The sequence below is a fragment of the Borostomias antarcticus genome, assembly GCF_949987555.1.
Source record: "Borostomias antarcticus genome assembly, chromosome: 7".
NCBI lineage: Eukaryota > Metazoa > Chordata > Actinopteri > Stomiiformes > Stomiidae > Borostomias > Borostomias antarcticus.
This window is the reverse complement of record NC_140240.1, coordinates 3,463,973-3,487,913: the sequence shown is the minus strand read 5'-3', so window position 1 is coordinate 3,487,913 and position 23,941 is coordinate 3,463,973. Positions and strand designations below refer to the sequence as shown.

Below are 23,941 nucleotides of genomic sequence, written 5' to 3'. Positions count from 1 at the left end.
TCCTTATGCAAGAAGACAGTGTAAATAGTAGGCTAGAGAAAAACATGTTTGCGACGTAAAACAAATGGGATTCTCCTTTCTGCTTACATGCTGAGTGGGTAGAGAGAGGAGGGGTGGTAAGCATAATGGTGTGAATTATAGTCAGTGGTTATATCCTTTGTATTGGAAAAAAAAAAATCAAGTTGTCTTTTTTTGTGTAGCCTACTACCTTATCGTAATTTAGTTCTTAACACCTAAAAACGAACAAAATGGAGGGGGGGGGAACAATTTGAACAAAGAAAATAAGGGTTTTTTGTTTCTCACAAATTACATAGAAAAGCTTCTTTCTTCCCCCCAAAATACCCCCAGCACATATGCTAAATATCACCAGAGCTCCAACACCGTGACAATAGAACGCCCGCACCAGGAACAAGCCTGTACCTGCAGGATGCATATAGATCACCACACCCTCCCTATGACACTGTCACTTAGGGGTGGCATCCAAGCCACCATCACAATTTCCTTAGCTATTATAACTATGGCTCCTAAGGCATAGGTCATCTGAAAACGCTGTCACATGTTGTCTATGGGGACCTGGAGTGAGGTAGAAATGTGCTGAACCCACCCCTGATATATCCCTGCTGTCTCTCCCCTCCGCTGGGTGACATTGCAAAAGCTGAGCCAAGGACAACATGATGGAGCCCTGTGCCTCCGCAACTGTATAGGGGAATATTTCACAGGCTGGGCGCTCTGTGTTGGGGACCGCAGGTGAGTCAGGAGCCCTGTCGTCCTCTGACCTTGCCGTCACTGATGGATTTACTTACGACTTCTGCTGAATCCTTCTGTAATAATGTCTCTGTGTCATCTAATGAGTCATTCAAGGTCTCTCCAAAATTCAATTTACTGAAAGCATGCTTAGGTAAGAGGAAAACCAAACATCCTTTGGAGAAAGTCATTCCTGATATCTCAGGCCATTTCTTCAGCCTGTCACGACGCGCTGCGCTACTTCTGGCTATTCATCATCCCAGGATACCGTCATGAGTCCCAGGGATGGGTTAAAAAAATAAAACAAATCAATCATGCGAATAGACAACACAAAAACAAAATTAAGAGCAATGGCGCCCTTCATTGCATGAGTTCCGCTGTTATTTACATAAGCAAACACCCTTGGGGAATTCTCGAGCACAAATCTTCATAGAGTTTGTTTGAACAATCAAATTCATGCCAGGTGCAGAAGGACATGAACAACGCCCTGTGTGGGAAGCATCCCAATACTGACTGCATGATGCAGCCACAACACAATGGCTAAACTCAATGTGAGTCGCTGATCACAGGACGACAAAAGGAACATAATTGTTTTATTATCTTAATCAACTCAGCTGCACTGCTTATTTGTTGTTGCAATATACAGTATATGTGTCTCTCTATGCAATCCAACCAGTGAGTGCTTGGACTCATAGAAGAGGTGTAAAGTATTGTTATACAACGGTTAGTTGTGGTTCTTGATTCTGATTGGCTGGAAGCCGTGTTAAAATACTTTGTAACACACACCTGGGACCGCATATCATTCCATTTTCAGTATTAACGCGCCTCCCATTTGATCGAATGCATTGTAGTTGTTGTTGTTGCTTGGCAACCCTTTTGTTAGGGGAACTATTTTGCGCGGCGGGATTGAGGGAATGATGCTTCGTTTTGAATAAATGTTAATATTTTACATTGCTGTGTGTTTATTTTACACTAATAGCTGTAGTAACCGTTGTATAAAAGCAATAAACCACTCGAGGCCGTGTGTTATTGTGATTTTATTACAGCTAGGGGGGTTTTAGGCACTCTGCTTCGCGTCGTGCCTAACAACACCCCCTAGCTGTTATAAAATCACACGGCCTCTAGTGGTTTATTGCTTAATTTTATGATCCCCTTAGAAGCAAACACAACTGTTCCATACTGTATCACCAGTGAACGTTTACAGTAGATCCCCGCATGTCTACTCACCACCAGCAAACATGACAGCCAGCATGATGGAGGATAGCCAGGCTATCTCACTGGAGGAGACTTGGAAGCAGTGCTGGATATCTGTGAAGAAGACGGTGAGGGCTTTGGGAAGGGCAAAGGAAAAGCCTATGGTGATGAAGGATCCAAACACGACGGCCCAGCCCCAGCCTCCGTCCGGAGAGCTGCTGCCCAGGGTAGGTGCTGGCGGGGGGGGCATGGTTCTGCAACACAGAAGAGGATATAGATATAGAATATATAGATATAGATAGATATAGGTATGGATATAGACTTGTTCACATGCTCCCAAACAGGTGGACATTTACACTCCAAACTCTTATAACCCCGGAATTAAGACTAAAAATAAAGACAAGGATGGACCTGTGAAAGACTGAGAGGAATGTTTGGATAAAATATGGAACCACACATGATCTAAAGCAAGTGATTGCAAACAAAGTACTATGGTAAATGGACTGGTCTTATATAGTGCTTTTATTCAAAGCACTTTACAATGGCCTCTCATTCACCCATTCACACACCAGTGATGGCAGCTGCCATGCAAGGTGTTAGCCTGCTCATTGGGAGCAATTGGGGTTCAGTGTCTTGCCCCAAGGACACCGTATTGGGCCTTTGAACCGCTGACCCTATGATCATTGAAAGACCCGCTCCTCAGTAGCCTACCTCCTGAGCTACAGCCACCCCACAAACATGTACATAATGCTTCCGAATACTTCAAAACTATATTTAATAATTAATTTAAATAAATATATAATATGTAATAGTTAATGGTCTATAGACCAGTGGCGTGATATGATGTGGTGGCAGCAGACAACTAGGCCTACATTATGTGACACTCACTAACCTCTTTGAGTTACGCTACCTAACCTCAAAAAGCATGTGACTATCGATCATCTTGTAACCAAAAACCGACCCTACACATGCTGGATGGTAAATGAACACCCTTTTGACTGATGAATGCAAATGCTGAATACTGCGAGACGGTAGCATATAGCCTCATAGACATGTCTCGAAGCTATTAAGGTTTTATTTAATTTAACATCATGTTGATAGAATAGTCACAATGATGAAGCAGTGCTGAACCGGGCGGCTATTTGACACTGAGCTCATCTAATGGCATATTGCGCATGTGCGAAGTCAATCAAGAAAAGCAAGGCAAAATACACTTCAAAGTTTTCTTTGGTCACTTCACATGAATAGTAGGATTTGCTATTTGTTTCACTTCATTCGACCTGTTACCACTAAGCCTACGTTTCAAGGAGAAAAACATATTCGTTGACCTTTGAGCTATTCATTCAACGCTCTTTTTCCTTTACACTTTTAACGTACACGTGGCTATTCCACAGACAAATAGATATTTACAGTCCGTCAGACGGGAGACACGGTTTACTCATATGAATGTATTACCTTGGCGGCTCCTCTGCACACTGACTGGCTGTAAGTTTGTTTGGGGAGAGAAAGTTGTATTTCTAGATCTCTGGTCACATGTTCTCGATGTTTGCCCCTGGTGGTTCATTCAGTGCTCGTGATCTGTGTTAGTGTATTTTCAGCAAACAATTACCTCATTTCTGTAAGTGTCAACATGAGCTCATGTCAATAATAAAGTTATAACGCTGCATAATCTTCAGTATTCCGTCCGAATGCATTTGGCTTTATTTTCACATTATGAAAAGAAGCTATGTTCCGTAAATAGCCTACATTGTATTGGCAGCTGTTGTGTATAGAGAAGCGGAGACACAGACAGACTCCTGTTGAATCTTCAAAGTTCAATAAAGAATTTCCATAACTTTCAACTTTTGTTTTATTTCTCAAATTATGTGCAATGTGAATTTCACAGTTGAGCGCAACCACCACTATTCCCCAAACCATATAACAGACAAACCAGCAAACTGAAAAAAGGAAGAACTCACTGATATACCCAAGATGAGCATACAAACTATCCAAGGCCAACAGCTCTTGCACACAGAAGCACACGGACTAATTCTCTGAAAGCTTGGTGTATGACTGGTGTGTGACGTTTGTAGGGAGGTATCTGTAATGCTTAACTTTTATGAGATGTTATGATAAAGTAAAACTAACGTTACTGAGAAACCAGACAGAAATAAAAAATAAAAAATTCTCATGGCTAGATGATCACTTGTTCCCAAGAGGGCAGAATCACAAATCACTACCATAACAAAATGTGAAGAAATAGAAAAAGAGTCATTGAAAATAACTAAGAAATCACATCTATTTTTCAAGTTATAAAACAAAAAAAATGTTTAAAAAACTGTGCAAGTACAGCAAACTTATAATACAGTATATTACACGTATAACAAAACATTTAAATACAGTACTGTATATCAATAGAAATCCTGAGAGTTGTCCATTCCTGTTTCCCAAGTGGCTGAGTATTTAGGCATTTGGGCGAAGCCCCTTTCTCCATCCCAGAGAGGGCACTGTTCTGACCAGGGCAAATGAGAGCCGAGGATCTTGTCATTATTAGTTTATCATGTCCACACATGTTCTCATTACTCTTCCAAGTCAAAGTCTGAAGACAGAATTACATTACCCAAGATTGCTTTATGGTTCTGTGACTGATTTAGGGAACGCTTTTTTAAATATGACATGGAGGGGTGATGGGGGGGGGGGGGGGGGGGGGTATGTAGTGCAAAATCAGGAACCTGCATATGAAGAACTTATTGACGTCATTGAATATGTTGCAGTTCAAGAGGGAACATCGCTCAATGGCTGTATTTATTCTATACAAGATTGTCAAAAAAGCAGCACCAATTGTTTAAGTGTTGTCCAAGTGACAGCATGTGAAGATGGATTAGTGTCCAGGAAGAGTTTTAACACATGCACACGCACACTTCATTAGCTCTCTTTCCAGAAGGGTGCTTCCTAAAGTTTGCAGTTAAAGACCATTGAAGGGGAGAGTGATTCAGACCATTGAAGTGGAGAGTGATTCAGTGCAATGATGAATAAGACTTTAGGGACACTGGCTTTCACTGGCTCACAGACCCAACAGTGGTTTCAGATGCCCCTTCTCCACACACAGGCACTACAAAATCCCAAGGGATCTGCAAGAGTTTCACCATTAGATTTCCACTACAGAGCACCTTATACTGCAACTGCATGACAGCCAAACAACCAAAACCGAGACATTTAAACTAGCGAAGGGCATACTCCTTACTGAGCATATGAATGCACTTCTACTAGGTCATCAACAGAGAGCTAGCAGTGTCACATTTTCATGAGTTATTGCTGACAAAAAGGGAGGAACTTTCCAGATTGGATGTTTTTGATGCATTTTGGCATTTAAGGGGAAGGCTATTCCAGACTCGTCTCAAGCAGATGGTAAGATTCAAACGTGTTCAAAAGGAAATGTCAACAGAGACCTTGACACTGCAGCAAAATTCTCACCCTTTGGCCTAATCGATGCATTGGCCTGAAAAATCCCTTCACTCCTCATCTAGCTATTCTAGAGGTGCTAGGCAAACCTGTTATAGTCCACTTGTCTTGGCCACACACACAAGTCTTAGACCATCCTAATTTCTCCAATGTGGAGAGAGTGAATACTTCAACATTCCACTGAAGTTGTGTGGGCATGACATCCGTAGCAACAAAACCGATGCAAACTCTTCTATGGGAAGCTGTGAGTCTAACGAACAGCATCTAAATAAACTCCTCCAAAGTCCAAACTGAAACTCCCAAACTGCTGAGGTGACATTGGATAGCATATGGTTTTGACACTCACGCTTTTGTTAGGGGAATATGGTCTCCATAAAATAGCATCAAACAAGCTTCCAGCCTAACAGTTATACTAAATAAATGTGGACCACTAGCACACTTCACACAAACGAATAAACAATTCCACAAACTAAGCTGCAGGGACCATAAACACCATCAACCCTCTCAATCTGAGTAAGCAACCTACTAACGAGCAACAGTGCTCATCTTACCCGTATGAATATATAGTATATATACTTATTTATATATAAAATGTTCACTTTATGCTGAGAAGTAGCATGTCCATTTCTAGAGGGCACTATGTTGCATGCTTAGTCCTTACCTATATATGCATTTCAAATAAAATGGAACATGGCTCAACAACAAGCAAACAAGATGATAATTGCACTTATGATTCATTGTAGGGAACTGTAAAACAAGCATCAGTGTGAGTATTTGGTGCTGACTGAAAAGAACAAATACTGCAACCTTTAAAAGCACCCAACTTTGATCCGTGTTTTTTTTTGTTTTAATGCTTTAAGACTAAACCGATGATAACTAACCTAGAACAGCACCAGGCACAAGGCAGGACTGGATTCACAAAAGTGTTAGCTCCCTCAGTGCACTTTCTGAAGACACTGAGGATAGAGTTTGGCCACCACACACTCAAAATGGCGGCCCAGGTCCCAGAGGCGGTCGGGTGTCTCATAGATTTTCGTCCAGGTGTCCACCTCGTCATCGTACTGGTAGAGGGAGTTCTTGCGGCTGGTGCGGAACACGTGCTCCTCCACCATGACCTGCGTGGCGCGGACGAACAGGTGCAGCTTGCCCTGCAGCAGCATGGCCTTGATGTAGGGGCTTGTGGCCTGGTCGAAGGGCAGGTCCCTCTTACGGCTCCAGGCGTTCTGCTCTATGTCGTAGACCTCCACGGTGAAGGTGCGCTGGTGGTTCTTGCAGATGCCGGCTATGTAGTAGATGCAGTTCTTATGTAAGGCAGCCAGGCCCTGGCTCCTGGGGACACTCATGGGGGCCAGGTGGCCCCAATAGTCCTTGCGGGGAGCAAAGCAGAAGAAGAATTCACCTGCGAACGACAGAAGATAAACCATTCGGTTAGGCCCGTCATTGTGTAAGCCCCGACTTCAGTCTGCCAATCTCCCATTACGCCCCCGACTCACCTTGGAGGACGTAGATGCAGTCTTTATGCTCCAAAGCGCTGTGGAACTCCATAGCCTCAGGCATGGGGCTGACGGCCGTCCAGCAGTTGTCCCTGGCGTCGTAGCACTCCACTGACTTGAGTGCATTTCGACCATCTCCCTCGTACACCCGGCCGCCCAGAGCGTAGAGCTTTCCGCAGCAGTGCGCGAGCCTGCAGCCGATCCGGGCCCGGACCATGGGCGCGCGGGTCAGCCACCGGTTCCCGGCGTGCTCGTACTGCCAGAAGTCGCTCTCGGCCCGGTGGTCTATGGAGACCTCGCTGTTGCTCGGACGGTAGCCCCCCGCGATGAAGATGTCGTTCTCCGAAGACACCAGGATGCCCACCTCCCTGAGGTCGTTGGGCGGCTTGCAGAGCTTGAACACCTTCCCGGTGGCGGTGTCGAGACAAGGCACGGTCTGCTTCTTCCCTGAGTGCTTGTTTTCGGCATCGAAGCAGATGACCATCTCGGACGCCGTCATGCCCAGGCGCTGGGGGCAGCCGTTGGTGCCGTTGAGGCGGGCCTTGGCCTCGGCGGCTTCCCGGGAGAGGGAGAGAGCGCAGGCGAAGTGGGGCGGGATGCGGCTGAGGAAGGCCTCGTCGAGGAGAGGCAGGCGGATGCACTGGTCGAAGACCTCGGCCAGGCAGGCCTCGCGACGAGGCCGGTCGTGTTCCAGCCAGAGGACGATGCTCTCGTACACGTGCTCCTCTTTCTCAACATTCAGGTCGTCGTTGTTCAGGATGCTGACCAGTTGCTCCTTGGTAAGCTGGAGGAACTCCTGCTCCAGTGACACGCACAGGAACTACAATACCAGAGACGAGTCAGATTTAATTTAAGCATCACTGACAAAAGACAGAGGCCAATCACTGAGGGGCGATCATACATTCTTAAAAACGGGTTCAATTTACGGTCAACAATTTGTCTCTAAAGGCCAATATCGCAAATGGTGTAGTTTATAATGGAGTTTCTAACGCTAAACTGTGAACTTAAGACAACTACAATATGCTCAACAGGCCGATGGGTACAACCCACCTTCTTGCGGATGTAGTCCTGGGAACGCTCTCGTAGCTCCTGGTGGCCGTAGGCATCTGCAAACATATAAACGCCGATGCAGTTCTGGGGGTCCAGCCGGCTGATCATGAACTGGGCACACTGATCCTGCAGGGCTGGGATCTGGAAGATGCTGGCTGCTGTGAACAGGGCTTGGACGTTGGACTCGGACAGCGTGACTCTGGACGTGTAGGCATAGTCTAGGACCAGGTGCATGGACTCGGACTCCACCCCGACGATCCTCACCTCTCGCTGGCTGCTCTCGGTAAGGCCACTGGTGAACATGGACCTGGTACGGACATGACACAAAGCAGAGTGACGGTTCAAATACTTTTTAAATGGCAATGCTAGTGAAGTAAAGCAGCATTGGTTGCCATAAAATGGTTTAACTGGTAAAAAAAAAAAAGTTAGGCTACCATTGGAGAGCATACAAGGGGACCTTAAAAAGAGATACCTGTTATAGACCGACCACCAAATTATGGTCATGTGATTATATTTTAAGAGAAACTGTGGCCCTCAGGCCTTCCTACCTAAAGTAAGGGCTGATTGCAGCAAGGACATTTCGGTGACAGGAGAACGTCTTGCCATGGTCCACTTCTACGACAATGTCTGTAAGCTGTGCTTCGTCATACAAGGCTTTGAGCTGCTGGAGCATGGTACAGGCATGAACTGCATCTACTCCGTTGTAGTTCGAGTTTGCAGGAGTCCCATTCTGTACTTGTAACAGCTTGCCTACTTCTGTAAAATAAACACAAAGAGAGGGACAATTTGGAATTATAAACCACAGCACTTGTGACATGAGGGGGATCTACTTTTTCTAGATTACTTAGAAACTACTGTACAATAATTGATTTGTGGCAGCAAATACTGTTCGGTGAGGATAGTCTGGAGGCTAAGAATCATGTAAAGTTACATAGATATGTATAGCTAACGTTGCCGTGCTTCACATTGGCTAAATTCAATCTTCAATCATGACATTTAGAATTTTGTTTTCTTACTTGCTATAGTTAAATAAACTATTACAGCTAACAACTTGTCTTGAAATTCATAGCTACATCAATCACGACTCGCTGGACAAGTTTAGCTATCTAGAGGAGCTATGTTTATCAGTATACTGCACTGTAACTTTTATTCCTGTATTCTATTTGTCCTGCTTTTTGTTTAAATGTCTATAATGACTTGCTTTTTGTTTTAATGCTTTTAATTTGTCCTGCCTTTTGTTTTAAATGTCTATAATGTCTTGCTTTTTGTTTTAATGCTTTTAATGTCTCATGTAAAGCACCTTGAATTGCCCTGTGGCTGAAATGTGCTATATAAATAAACTTGCCTTGCCTTACCTTACTTTTAATATACAGCCTTGCCTTACCTTACTTTTAATATACAGCCTTGCCTTACCTTACTTTTAACATCCAGGCTCTCAATAAGACTGGGCCTAGTTAGCTGGTTACTAATACATGCTATTCTCGACACAACACACCGTTTGTGTCAAGCTAGACAACAATGAATGAGATTTATTTCGCCAAACGTTAGCTCGCAACTGTTAGGTGACTAGTTAATGATAAGTTATAGTAAATTGTAAGTTGTGTACTGCGTACACAAAAGCCAGCCAATGCAAACCACCCAGCTAGCTATTGTAAGTGAGCTGGTGTAACGTTAGTACTTGGCTAAGCTACCTGGATAACTCGCTATGACAGCTGCAAACAAGTGAATATCTAGCTAGCTTGTAAACTTACATTAGCTACCTCGACATTAACTACAAAATAGCTCACATTAACTAGACACAGGTCGCTAGATACGGCTGCTAGTTAGCTAAGCTAAGCTAGTGTGTTGAGTCGTTAGCTGCTAACTTAGTTTAGCTAGCATTATTGGTGCATTCGTTTGTGGTCGGAGGTGGCAAGTCGCAAGTGGGAAAATACCTACCTCCGACCTGTGTGCATTCGAGCTATATACCATTATATCACAGTTACCTAGTTATATCTATATACCATTATATCACAGTTACCTAGTTATATCTATATACCATTATATCACAGTTACCTAGTTATATCTATATACCATTATATCCCAGTTACCTAGTTATATCTATATACCATTATATCACAGTTACCTAGTTATATCTAGTGCATTCGAGCAACTGGGAGCTGAGAAACATATCCGAATTTGCGACAAGGAAGTGCGAGTTCATGCGGTGTTTTATTTAATCATTCCTAGTAGCAAGTCGCAATTTGCCACCTCCCAGTTAGAAACGAACGCACCATAACGTTAGCTGTAGCTAGCTAACAGACCACACTTTGAAAGAAGCTTTCGCTAGTTGAACCTGGGCGTTTTTTCACATGATAATACTATTCATTTATCTTGACTTTTAACATAAACCAAGCCCATATATTACATTCAATATATATTTATAACATAACATGTTTTGCTAATAAGTTAGAAACACGAACACAAACAATCTTGCTAACCTCCACAGGCAGCCATTCTCCCCAGTCTGGTGGTGGAGAGCCAGAGAGACGTCATCTCAGTAGTAGAGCCCCGGAAACAAGGGACAGCCAATCAGCAGCCCGCAGGCATGCGGAACCAATCAGATGCTTATCTTACATCTTCATCATCATGATGATGATGATGATCTTACATCTTATCTTCTAAAAAAGTAACCCATAGTTCCCCTCTCGCGAGTTAAAGGATGCTGCTGCTAAATGCTGCTGCTAATTAGATAATTGACAGCTGATTTGTACGAGTCTGAATTAGCCTACGGAGGGCAATTATCCATATTCAAATACATAGTCTGGTTCTGCTCAAACCATTCTATAGTAGAGAGGTAGGTTCCCCAGGTACCCCAGGTACCCCAGTTCTATGAGTGGAATGGTTTACCCCTGCGTCATATAGAGATAGAGTTGCTTTTTGATCTCGCCGCCACGTGATCACGTGGTTCATGTTGCTCTCTTTAGTTCCAAAACAAATCTGCTCTGTAACTGAATTGTTTTCGGCAGGACAGACAGACAGCAATTCGGTTAATGCATAATGTGCATTGATTGTTGTGTTCTATCATTTCTATTTCATTTCAGCCTCTCCATCACTCTACCAGCCTCTCCATCACTCCACCAGCCCTCCATCACTCTACCAGCCTCTCCATCACTCTACCAGTCTCTCCATCACTCTACCAGTCTCCCCATCTCTTCACCAGCCTCTCCATCACTCCACCAGCCTCTCCATCACTCCACCAGCCTCTCCATCACTCCACTAGCCTCTCCATCTCTTCACCAGCCTCTCCATCACTCCACCAGCCTCTCCATCACTCTACCAGCCTCTCCATCACTCTACCAGTCTCTCCATCTCTTCACCAGCCTCTCCATCACTCCACCAGTCTCTCCATCACTCTACCAGTCTTTCCATCACTCCACCAACCTCTCCATCACTCCACCAGCCTCTCCATTTCTTCACCAGCCTCTCCATCACTCCACCAGCCTCTCCATCACTCCACCAGTCTCTCCATCACTTCACCAGCCTCTCCATCACTCTACCAGCCTCTCCATCACTCTACCAGCCTCTCCATCACTCCACCAGCCTCTCCATCACTCCACCAGCCTCTCCATCACTCTACCAGTCTCTCCATCACTCTACCAGTCTCTCTATCACTCCAATAGTCTCTCCCTCACTCTACCAGTCTCTCCATCACTCTACCAGTCTCTCATCACTCCACCAGCCTCTCCATCACTCTACCAGTCTCTCCATCACTCTACCAGTCTCTCCATCTCTTCACCAGTCTCTCCATCACTCCACCAGCCTCTCCATCACTCTACCAGTCTCTCCATCACTCCACCAGCCTCTCCATCACTCTACCAGTCTCTCCATCACTCTACCAGTCTCCCCATCTCTTCACCAGCCTCTCCATCACTCCACCAACCTCTCCATCACTCCACCAGCCTCTCCATCTCTTCACCAGTCTCTCCATCACTCCACCAGCCTCTCCATCACTCTACCAGTCTCTCCATCACTCCACCAGCCTCTCCATCACTCTACCAGTCTCTCCATCACTCTACCAGTCTCCCCATCTCTTCACCAGCCTCTCCATCACTCCACCAGCCTCTCCATCACTCTACCAGTCTCTCCATCACTCCACCAGCCTCTCCATCACTCCACCAGCCTCTCCATCTCTTCACCAGCCTCTCCATCACTCCACCAGTCTCTCCATCACTCCACCAGTCTCTCCATCACTCCACCAGTCTCTCCATCACTCTCTACCAGCCTCTCCATCACTCCACCAGTCTCTCCATCACTCTACCAGTCTCTCCATCACTCTACCAGTCTCTCCATCACTCCACCAGCCTCTCCATCACTCCACCAGCCTCTCCATCACTCCACCAGCCTCTCCATCACTCCACCAGCCTCTCCATCTCTTCACCAGCCTCTCCATCACTCCACCAGCCTCTCCATCACTCCACCAGTCTCTCCATCACTCCACCAGCCTCTCCATCACTCCACCAGTCTCTCTATCACTCTACCAGCCTCTCCATCACTCCTCCAGTCTCTTCATCATTTCTAATCCTACAAATGGTAAGTTGATATATCACGTTTAATATGAATTATGCACTTATAGTATTAGGTGCTACATAATTAGACAGACATGGCTTCAAGTTATCCCATTACTGTTCCATGTGCTACTGTAGGTAAGAGGGCAGGTCCCAGCGGCTTTCTACTGACAACATTACTTTGTTCATGTACTGTGTGTTCAATGTACTCCCGCTGAACCCATTTCCAACAAAACAGGCCAGCCAGGCCAGGGGCCGAGAACTCCACAGTACCATAAGCACATCCCAAGGAGTACCAAGGTACCAGCGCTCAGGCCCACCCCGCCACACTCAGCCAGCTGAAGGGCAGGACAAGAGTTGTGCTGAGGGAGGACTAACCAGGCAGCGGTTATCAACCAGAAGACACATGTAGCTGTGGACTAGTGCAAACGTGTGGCACCTGCTGGAATGTGTCGACGCCCCCCAGTGAAGCCCACAGAACCTGGCTGGACCTACCCCATCAGCTGTGGCCTTCGCCTGATACTGGCAAAATGAGCATCTGAGATTGCTACGGACTCGAAAAGAAGAAGGTTACGCACGGTAACTCTAGCCTACCAGTTCCTCACCTCACAAGCCCCTTAGGGCCAGAGAATAGACCGCTGTGTAATCTTCGTTCCTCCATGTGCCTCGCCACTCAACCCACAACACTGTGCCCAGCACAGACGTGGCCACAGGAGCGGACAGCACATCCAAGAGGTAGTAGAGGACAAAAGGCGATGGCGACGCCCATGCCACGGCCGCACAGGTGTCCGCCTCCGACACTCCATTAAAGGGGGCGACCGAGGTTGCTGTCCCTCTCGTCGAGGGCGCCCTGACATCCCCATGCAGGGGGCGTCCCGCCGCCCGATAAGACATGGTGATGCCCTCGCAGAGCCAATGGGAGAGGTACAGTGTCGACAGAGGTGATCCCACCTTACCAGGGCCATAAGAGAGCAGCAACTGGGGGTGCGGATCTGACCGCTGCTCTGCGCTTCACGTACCGCGACAGCGCACGGACGGGGCACAAGCCATGCAAGCGGGCGTCCTCCTCACTTCCCAGATAGCAAGCGGATCTGGGACATATATGGGCCGGAACTAAGCCATAAGGGCCAGATCTGGCCTGTATATGGCCCATATCCGCTTGCTTTCTGGGTTCCGTGGGGTGGGGGGAAGAAATCTCGCAGCTCGAAAGCCTGCGCGCTAAAAGCGTTCTTAACCGCCTTGGGAACGAAAGAGGGGTTAGGAGGCAGCACAGCCTTGCTCTCATAACCATGATGAGGTACCCAGGCTCAACCACCTCCACAGTTCCACCACCAAGCAGTGCAGGGCCAGTGAGCGAACCCTTCCTTGTCGGTTGACGCGGGACACAGCTATCCGGTTTTGCCGACTGTACAAGCACATCGTGACCTCGTACGAGGTGGGCGAAGAGGTGTGGCACAAGCGACACCGTCTCGAACCCCAGGAGCTTGTCGCCTGTCTCGGGAAATCCGACGCGTGGACGGACATGCCGTCTTCGAGCGGCAGAGGACACCCGGCGAAGAAGTGAGCCCGGTGCATCCTCTCAGCTGCACGCACGCAGGACAGGCGGGAGCGGGCGCGAGGCCCTCCCGAGCGTGCTTCAGTCCCAGGCAGGCGAAGCCGACGTCGTGGCCGTGTCCTCCATCCGGGTCATCGCAGCAGCAGAGGTCTTGAAGCTGACCAGTCGGCCGAGGCGAAGAAGCCGCCGGCACCACCATTCTCTTGGCGAACTTATTTGAAAACTCCCGCTGCGGTCCCGGAGATCTCTTCGTTCGCCATCTTTTTTTATTTTTCTCACAGCCCAGTGACGTCTCACGTCTCGACTTCCGGAACAGTATGCTCTGGACTATGCTACATTTACGCCCATTTTTTCGCCGATTTCGCCTACTATATAGTACCTACTATATAGTAGGCGAAATACAGTATGCACAGTTTTGATGCAGCATGCTGCATCTCGCCTACTATATAGCAAGTAGTATGCAATTCGGACACGGCCTTGCTCTCCTTGTTGTTCTTCTTCTTCAGGTCACTGTCGAGCTGAACGTTTTGGGGAGACGATCACTGGTTCCAGCTTGGTCATGTAGTAACACCTGTACTCTGATTGGCCGCAGGTGTGCACATTGTTTTTCTTTTTCAGTGGGCGTAACTATCTACGATAGGGTAAACCATTAGGAGCGGAGCCCTGTGGGGCAGAGCTCCAGGAAATAGAACTATTGTTGTGCCTCAGTGCGTAATTTGCCTAATGCAAGACAATCCATATTGATAAATGGTGTTGTCATTTTGTGGCCCATGTTGTGAGGAGGTCTCGTTACCTCTGTCATTGGGTCTTTCCAGTAGGTGACAAAATATATTTCAGTCATCTCTGTGGTCTTATGTATGAGTCACAATAACCAGTCAACACCCTTTCTGTAGGTATTAAGAAGTTCATTCATTTTTATTCAAACCCTCCATCATAATATAGTGCTGAGTCTTGACATTTAGCAAATGTGGTGCTGCAATCTAGTGCTGTCAAAATAAATGGGATAATTGGATAATAGGTTTATTAAACAATCTGATTGCCTTGTAGCCTAATTTCCATATATTAACATGCAATGCCATTTAATTTCTATTGCTCTTAATTATGTAGTATACTGGCAGTATTATTAGACTAACTGCTGAGTAGCTCTCATTATTCCCGAAGTGGGGGTCTAATGTATGTGTGTGTGTGTGTGTGTGTGTGTGTGTGGGACGGGGGGCTGCTGCTGATCATTAAGCAGTTGCCAGTGGGAATTAAGAATCTTGCAACCTAAAAACAAAAAAGTACATCTTCACCTGACCTTCAAAATCATATCAAGTCGGCACTGGTAGACACCAACAGTTTGGATTTTAAAACTACAGTATGTAAGATTTCAATTAAGATTTTAAAAACGTTTAGATATTGCTATATTGCTATGATAAATCGAGAGGGATACATGATTGAGCTCCTCTGTGATGACTGTGTCTAGGTAGACTATCCTAGCGTCACCATCCTGATAACGTGAGCTCACATTCTGCTCTCCATGGATTAGTCTGGACTTCCCCCTATCTCTAACGATTATTCTCTGATTACGTTGTGACCAGGTCAATCAGGGACTGTGTTCTGAGTGCTGTTCTGCCCCCAAGTAGAAGGTAGCCCCTGATTGGTTCCCATAGTTGATGTGTAAAAATGAAATGCATGCCGCTGGCAAAATAGTCTCCCGAAGCAACAAGCAGTAATATTAACATTAGTAGAATAAACACAGCCATATTATTATTGTAGAAATAGACTCAATAATAACAATTAAACAAGTAGAAGAGTAGGCTAAGCACGCAGAGATTCTCAGAGGAAAAGACGTCTTCACCGCTCTTCGGATTTGGCAAAAGTTTTGTTATGCTGATTGGCTGACGGAGTTAGTCTGTTAAGGCAAGTACTCCCGCCCACTGTAATCATTCGAGATATGGGGAAGGCCAGACTCGCAAGTATGCCAGTGTCGCAAAAGGGATTTACATTTTTTGGGGAAATGTGGCTTCCAGACTGCTGTTTGGCTCTGTTACAGCAATTATAATCATTATTATTATTCAGGTCCACACCAGAGCATACAAAAAGCTTGGAGGTGTGGTCACACTTGGGTCAAAACGTGCTGAGATCCAATCAACAACTCAGAGCATTCTTCTATGGCCTTATGGGTACCAAAACCCAGACTGAATTTAATTTAGTAGATGGAATTTTCCCTAGTTGCTAACTAGTAAGTTTATTGCATAGAAGCTACATACTGCAGCTTTAATGGGCCTGACCTCACCAGGGACTCATCAGCCATTGAGGAATCATATTCTCTCACGTACACATCAATAGCTTCACATGCTCCCGGGTGCCATTATCTCAGCCGTCTCTGTGTGACCGTTTGCTGTAATCCTAAAGGTATTATCAGCACAGTGCAGGCTGGAAACGGACTCACGCTGCATAACACTGTCAAATGATAGAAAGAGAGTCAAATAAAATAGAACTGCAATCCACGCAATCGATTTCAAATTTATTTCCAATTTCTCCCCATTCAACCACAGAGCAGTCTGTGAAATTGGGCCTACCTGAACTGAAATGAAGAAAAGAAGCTACCTGTGACTTCTGTTATCTAATGATACCTTTAGCTATATATTAACCCCTCGCTAGATGCCTCTTTTGAAACATTGAACAGATCTTCTGATATGTGATTTCTGAAATCCTTTTTTTCCACCATCCAGCAAGACCTTTTTCCCCCATCCAGTTTCTGGTCACAGCACCACTGAATGGGAGATTTATTATTCTGGTGCACTTTTAAAATGGCTGTACTGTTTCAACTTCAACTCAAAATTTGCTGCAGTCCGTGAAATATGAGCATGAAATATGAGGAAATGTCGACTAAGAAGAAAAAGGGATGTTTGGGGCCATCGTTTGTTGCTTATCCTCAGATCCTCAGTCTAAAATTGCTGTCCAATTATTCTTATTTTTTCTCAAATGAAAAACATGTACTCTAGAACACATGTAAAGCTTATGGAAGAACAACTGACCCTTCTTAAAAAGAGAGATTATATGACAAATAAGAGAGAGATTATATATAGTAACCACAGTATTATTATATTTTCTTGTACAATGCCTGGAGTAAAGTGTTCCTTCATCTAAAGCTGTGTTGTGATATTGCATCCAGAAGAATGCAAGTGCATCACATTTTTAAACATACTGTATGTATGTATGTATGTATGTATGTATGTATGTATGTATGTATGTATGTAACAAAGGCCAACAGTTGTACTTTATGTCTGTGATGAATTGTATCAGTTATTATTGAACATTGAATGTGTGTGTTTGTGTGTGTGTGTGTGTGTGTGTGTGTGTGTGTGTGTGTGCGCGTGCGTGCGTGCGTGCGTGCGTGCAAGTGAGTGTGAGAGAAAGAGAGAGACAGAGAGAATGTGTAACATGTGCACTCAGGCCATAGAGAGAACTCACTCTATGATGAATTTCTGAGTCTTGCCTAAACGGCCTCTCTCCAGTCGTGAGCCAATCTCCCTCAGTCTCCTGGGCAGACGAGAGAAAGAGGGAGATAAACGGAGGAGTCTCGGGTCGGCAGAACGATTGAATTGTAGAACAGAAGAGGGGATGGAATGCATGAGGGAGAGGAGGCAGGGGGTGTAATTGTAGTTTAAATGTGTGTTTTTGTCAGAGATGGAGGTAATGGGTTATGATATGCCTCCAGGGACCTGGGGGAGAACGCCTGCAGATGTTGTGAAGAGCTGCTCGCTCTTCTCCACCACCCAGGAGGAGATAAATAGGAACTCCATGGGAGGCAGCTGTAAATACAGGAATGGAATTCCCGCCTCATGTTTGAAAATCTCCTACATCTGCTCTGCCTGCAAACCCTCTCCCCTTGAATCAAGTGCACTCTGGGTACCTCAACAGCATGCTCCCAGAATGCTCTGGGGCTACCCAGCAGCAGTCTCTGCCACAATCACACTCCTAAAACCGCTGACATGGAAGCTTCTTTATGAGAATAGCGGCTTGGAAACCATCAGTGTCGAGGCAATTATTGTCAGAGAGTTACAGTATATACAATGGTTCCTCGGCTCGTTCCTCAAAGAGTGAGACCGTATGAGATGGATACAAAGTATAGTCCATTTTCTGTTGGATACCGCCTTTATCATTTGCCTGCTGGATACAGTATAGTGGATGGTTTCATCCCAAGATAAATCTGTCTTTCACGATTTCACATGTAAAGAGGTTTACAGTTCAGAGGTTTAACTTGTGCCAAATGTGGAAGGGATTTCTGTAATGGGCCATCTCTGTGTCATAACACACAGTGACTCAGTGGCTTGAGAGAGAGTTAGATTTCCTCTAACTCTGAGGACTTTTACTGGGCCGGGTGACTGCATACTGTCCGCCCTTCAAGTTGCAAAAGCAAACAAATAAGGCTACAGCCTCCTACTGTGAGGTCGAGTCATTTGTTCCAGTTGTCCGGCTGATGGATTTGGTTTTATAAAATTTAGCTTTTTTTAGCCCCACGCTAATTACTGAGAAGAAGAAAAAAAAAAAACACATGCATTTTGCCCACTTTGAGCTTCTAGCCTTTTTTTTTTTTCTCTCCCACTCGTCCTCTGCTGGTCTTCTTCACAGGCGTGTGGGTCCAGGGCCACGGTTGAGCTCTCTCTCCACGAGAGGTACCGCGGGCGGGAGACACCCAGCTGAGAGGCGCGAGGCCCTAATAGTGGAATCGGATTAGAGGACTCCCCCGGCGCGCGCCGCCATGCGCCCGCCCGTGCGCGCGGAAGCTCTGCCTGTCATCAATACTGAGGCGGTGGCACGGGGAAGATCCATCAGCAAACCCCCGATACCGCGCGGGGAATTGTGAGGTCCTCGCCAGAGAGCCGGGATGGAGCTTTCTGTTCTTTCTCTTTTTACATTATCCCCCGGCCCCTGGAGAGCGTTCTCCATCATGTCGATGTAATGTAGCACGCCGAGGCAATCATGCAGCCTACCCTGCCCCGGGGCGGCCTGCTCTGAGGAGAAAATGCAACTTTAGCACTTAATCTTCTCAGCCATACCCGCCACGCCGGGCTATGTGAGCAGCTTCACCACGGCATGGTGCCAGATCCTTCATCCTCGGCACGGATTTACCCCCCCCCCCCCCCTCACACGCACACACACACACACCCCTGCCCCCGCTCGTCCGGAAGATACTACCCCTCCATTTGGCCCGGCTCTTATTTGAAACAGCAGAAACCAATGCGCCACGCCCTCTTAGGTCTGAGGTCTGTCATGTGTAAAAGCGACCTCAGCCGGTGTGTGATGTTTCGTCCACGCTGCAACATTTGGATTGAACAGTCTCCTGACCGATTGCTGAACAAGTGGAGACAAAACTATTGGGTCATGAATAGCGCATGATGAGATCGAGAGCAGGGCGCTTCGGACTGAAACCTGGGCCTGCTGTTCTGATAAGATGATGCATGTGGAGGTAGATGGCATGTAGGTTCAGGATAGATTTGAATGTTGCAGCCCCATGGGGTTTGGTGGAAGTGTGTGTGTGTGTGTGTGTGTGTGTGTGTGTGTGTGTGTGTGTGTGTGTGTGTGTGTGTGTGTGTGTGTGTGTGTGTGTGTGTGTGTGTGTGCGTGCGTGCGTGCGTGGGTGCGTGCGCGTGTGCCCGTGCGTGCGTTCATGTGTGTTGTGCCCTCACACGTCTGTTTGTGTCCACGCGTGCGTGCGCATGTGTGTGTGTGTGATGAGGTGAGGTGATGAGGTCATGAATAGTGAGGTGTGCATTATCATGTGATTGATCTTCTGTATACATGGCTCCAGGGGAAGACACAGTGAGAGGTCAAACAAGACTGTTCCAAATAGACCTGTCGGAATCAGCCTTAGGGTGCCGAACCAGTTGGACAAGGGCGATACTTTTTTACTGCAAGTGCCCTTGGTTTACTGTGGTTGAACTAGACAACCACATGTTTTATTCACTGGCTTTAGAAGGTGACAAATGGAGAACCTCGTGAACACAATCGCTGCAGTATTGTACCTTTTTAATCATTGTATCCCGTTGTCAGAGGCTAGTTGAGCATGAATTAGGCTGGTTAGCTAAGGTGTTATCAGCATGAAGTGACAACCACAGAGCTAAGTTGCAAGGGTATTGTTGTTTAAAGATATGTATTCATTTATTATTCTGAAATGCCATCGCAATGTCTTTCTCCTTGTTTATTGTAGCCTACTGTACTTTCTAAACTCTTCTCTTTCTCTTCTCTCACCCAAATCATTAAATATTGATGCTATATTCTTCATCCAGAATGTGTTTTTAATATATTCCAATGAAGGGTTTTCCAGATAGTTTGATAACGTTCTTTAGTGAATGAATTAATTTAGTAGCAGTTCTCTGGTATAGCATCTACTCACGGTTTTCACATTCTTGGTTATTCATTTCATGAAAATATTTTGATTATTATTATTTGAAAACAAAGTCCATGTTCATGCAAACATGACCGACCTTCAGTTTTATGGTGTGTGGGTAGGAATGCGCTCTTTGGTATTTGAGAGAACTCTGAATCCTCTGTCATGCTGAAACTGTTAACATTAAGAGCGGATCATTCACTAATTGAACTAAATGCCACTCACTTGACATCATGACAGCTTTGTGATTGCATGCGTGTGTGTGTGTGTGTGTGTGTGTGTGTGTGTGTGTGTGTGTGTGTGTGTGTGTGTGTGCGGTCACTGTATACACCATGGTCATGAACAGATAGCTGAAACCATGTCCCAGATCTTAAGTGATTGCAATGTATACAGGGGGCTTTACATCATGTAGATATGACAGAATTATGGATTTGATATCAAAAGGTATATCCATTTTCAGATCATCCATTATTCTTTGCAATCATTCTCCTGTGAAGCTGAGCATGTTCAGTCTGTGTAGTGACGATTCAGTGCTCAGTGATTCAGTGATTCAAATAGCACAGCTAACACCTCTGATGTTGCTTTTGTCAGTGAAAATCTTAGAGAGGTTTTCATTCTGAAGGTCAGATGTACTTTCGATTACAGCTTAGAGGAAGCCTTTCTAACCAAGGTGCTGGAATATCAACATCTACTCTGTAGCAGACCATTTCACAACTAGGCTACAAGTGTAGACTTTTAGTTTTTATATTTGGTAGCCTGGGTCGTGTGCACAAGTCGGTTGTGAAGGGCCTTAAGATGGCCGCCCTCCCTAGTAGGGCCAAGCAGTGAGCCAGGTACTCAGTTTTAGCCATTATTGGGAGCCGCTTAATATGGAGTAGACGCTATTTTCTATACCCATAAAATAGGCTTCTGGGTCCTTTGGATCTGTCGTTATCACCATCTTGTGTGTACTTTATGTAACGATGTGATTGCCAACTAGGCACTTACACTTACGAGTATGACTCTCTCCTAATGTCTGATGGCATTGTAACTGTTGATGTCCTTTGTATTTCTATTTATGTGCACATAAATGATTCAAGTGTGTGTGTGTGTGTGTGTGTGTGTGTGTGTGTGTGTGTGTGTGTGTGTGTGTGTGTGTGTGTGTGTGGGACAATATCCAGTACTAAACATGCCTCAGAATCAAGCACGAACGCTCACGCGCACACACACACACGCACACACACACACGCACACACACACGCACACACACAGAGCGGAGATGAATCTGTTTTCAGGACTTTCACCTCTGATGAAGGAGCGGTGAGTTCTTCCCCGTTCTCCCCTCCACTCCGTCGCCATCCCTCGCTCCGGTGTGATCCAATCACAGCGACCGGGAAGCAAATTCTACAATGACAGCGGCCTTTATTTTTCACACGGAATCCGTCTGTCTGCTGCGAGGTTTGCTGGAATACTGATGAGGGCGCTTAGCGAGACAATGTCACAGCCCTGAGGAACAGACACACCGTAGAGACCCAGGAGCAGCGAGCTGTGTAGCCAGACAGGAAACGTCACACACTGTCACCTCAGCCATTGTACCCCCCCCGCCCCCCCCACACACACACACACACACACACGCAACATCTGAGACTAATCAGGCCCACGCCTCTATCCGAGTGGTGTTAATGAAAGTGGGTTGGGGTTCGTAGGGGGCGCAGCCTTAGATAAATACTACGCAACCTGATAAAGCTGAGATGACACTAACACCCCACCTGTGTGTGTGTGTGTGTGTGTGTGTGTGTGTGTGTGTGTGTGTGTGTGTGTGTGTGTGTGTGTGTGTGTCTGTGTGTGTGTGTGTGTGTGTGTGTGTGTGTGTGTGTGTGTGTGTGTGTGTGGGATAAGCGTTGAAGCCTCCTCAGTGGAGATGGAATGGAACAGCATCTGGATCTCTCTACTGAAATGTCTCTCTCTCTCTCTCTCTCTCTCCTCATGGCTTTTTAGCTACTTATTTTAACTACCTCCCATCCCCCTCTCTTTCTCTCTCACTCTCTCTGTCTTACACACACGCACGCACACAAACACACACACACACACACTCTTCAGAGAGGATCGTGGCGTGCAAGCCTGCAGTGTGTACACTATAAAAGAAAGTGAATGATTTGTCGTCTTCCTCTCCGGGTGGTCCTCCCCCGTCGTCCCGGGCCCCTCATCCCGAGCCCCTCATCCCTCCCCACCAGCCTGGTCAGCACTCGGCTGTCAGCCCATTAATGTCGCCTTCTACGGGCGCGCCGCCTCCATCATAAACAAAACCTACTCACGGGCACCCAGACGAGACCTATAGGCCTCCATCCACAGCAGGGAGCGAATACATTACCCTGCGCGGTATGAATCTCTTCTCTCATTTAATCATCGTCTACAGTATGTGTGATGATAACGCAATCTGTTAAACCATTTTTTTTTATGGATTACACTCGATATAGGTCTCCTGAGAAGAATGCAAAAATCAAACGCAGGTTGGCTCAATACTGTGTGAATTGTGTATTAATCAATCAACTGACTGAGTTTTCCAGAATAGGCCTATACTTAACAGCTATGTGGGTTGTTCATGTTTCAGTATTGGACAGGAAATCATTATCAGTGATGTGTATGATGGTATCATTCAGTGACAATACTCAGTGTTGGATAATTAAATCTTACTTTCCACTTATGGGCAGCTGCCTTATGTTGCATTATGTATAGGCCTAAACTAAACGACCAGGAAGAGTCATTTACATGGTCAGAGACACCTAAGAGACCCATGGTCAACCGAATGGGATTCTTTGGAAGAGCAACATTGCCATCTATCATCCAGAAAGGAAACGACAAGTTCAGGCCGTCGGTAAGGAGGGACCGTTCCAACATGAACGATACGAATCCACGCTCCTCTAGGCTACCTATCCTAGCCGTCCCGACGGCACCCCAACATACCTCGCTTTCCTGTCCTGCTGACTGACAGTTATCATGCACATAATAATACACCCGCTCCGGCCTTGGCTGGCTTGGCAAAAACGTCGTGTTGTATTCCTATGGCCTCTATTCATCCGCATTTCTGAGATGGCGGATTTGCATGGGATGCGGTGGCACTGCCATAAAGCGGGATGATAATATTGCTTCGCTCCCGGTCCTGGGGTCCCAGCGGGGCCTGTCGTGAATTTGATTCTCTCGCTGCTGGTTCATAATGGTGGCTACAGTTCAGTGCCCAGAGATATTATGGAGGTGATGTTAGAATGTAGAATTAATTAATTAAACAGTTGCCAGACAAGGTTGTGTGTGCGTGTGTGTGTGTGTGTGTGTGTGTGTGTGTGTGTGTGTGTGTGTGTGTGTGTGTGTGTGTTGCTCAGTTTCAGCATACCACCAGATCTGAGTGATCCCCCCATCTCTCTCTCTCTCTCTCTCGCTCTCTCTCTCTCTCTCTCTCTGTCTCTCTCTCTCTCTCTCTCTCGCTCTCTCTCTCTGTCTCTCTCTCTCTCTGTCTCTCTCTCTCTCTCTCTCTCTCACTCACTCCTACATACATACATAGGCT

The 23,941-nt window shown here is 46.1% G+C and overlaps 2 protein-coding genes across 2 annotated transcripts in view; both read right to left on the bottom strand.

The window, feature by feature from the left end:
* Positions 1-2,188, bottom strand: part of LOC311311289 (monocarboxylate transporter 2-like) — a gene marked incomplete at both ends in the record, with an annotated part of 29,748 nt that extends 27,560 nt beyond the window's left edge. Inside the window, one exon of the mRNA XM_084440969.1 lies at positions 1,972-2,188. Within this exon, the coding sequence (XP_084297095.1) occupies positions 1,972-2,188 (217 nt within the window). The remainder of the gene's footprint in view (positions 1-1,971) is intronic.
* Positions 2,189-4,669: 2,481 nt separating this feature from the next.
* kbtbd8 (kelch repeat and BTB (POZ) domain containing 8) lies at positions 4,670-10,418 on the bottom strand (the record flags this gene model as incomplete). Its single annotated transcript, XM_084440844.1, has 5 exons — positions 4,670-6,778; positions 6,873-7,692; positions 7,923-8,229; positions 8,471-8,678; positions 10,403-10,418. The coding sequence occupies 5 exons, from the start codon at positions 10,416-10,418 to the stop codon at positions 6,315-6,317; spliced, it is 1,815 nt and encodes a 604-aa protein (XP_084296970.1). The 3' UTR covers positions 4,670-6,314.
* Positions 10,419-23,941: the final 13,523 nt, after the last annotated feature.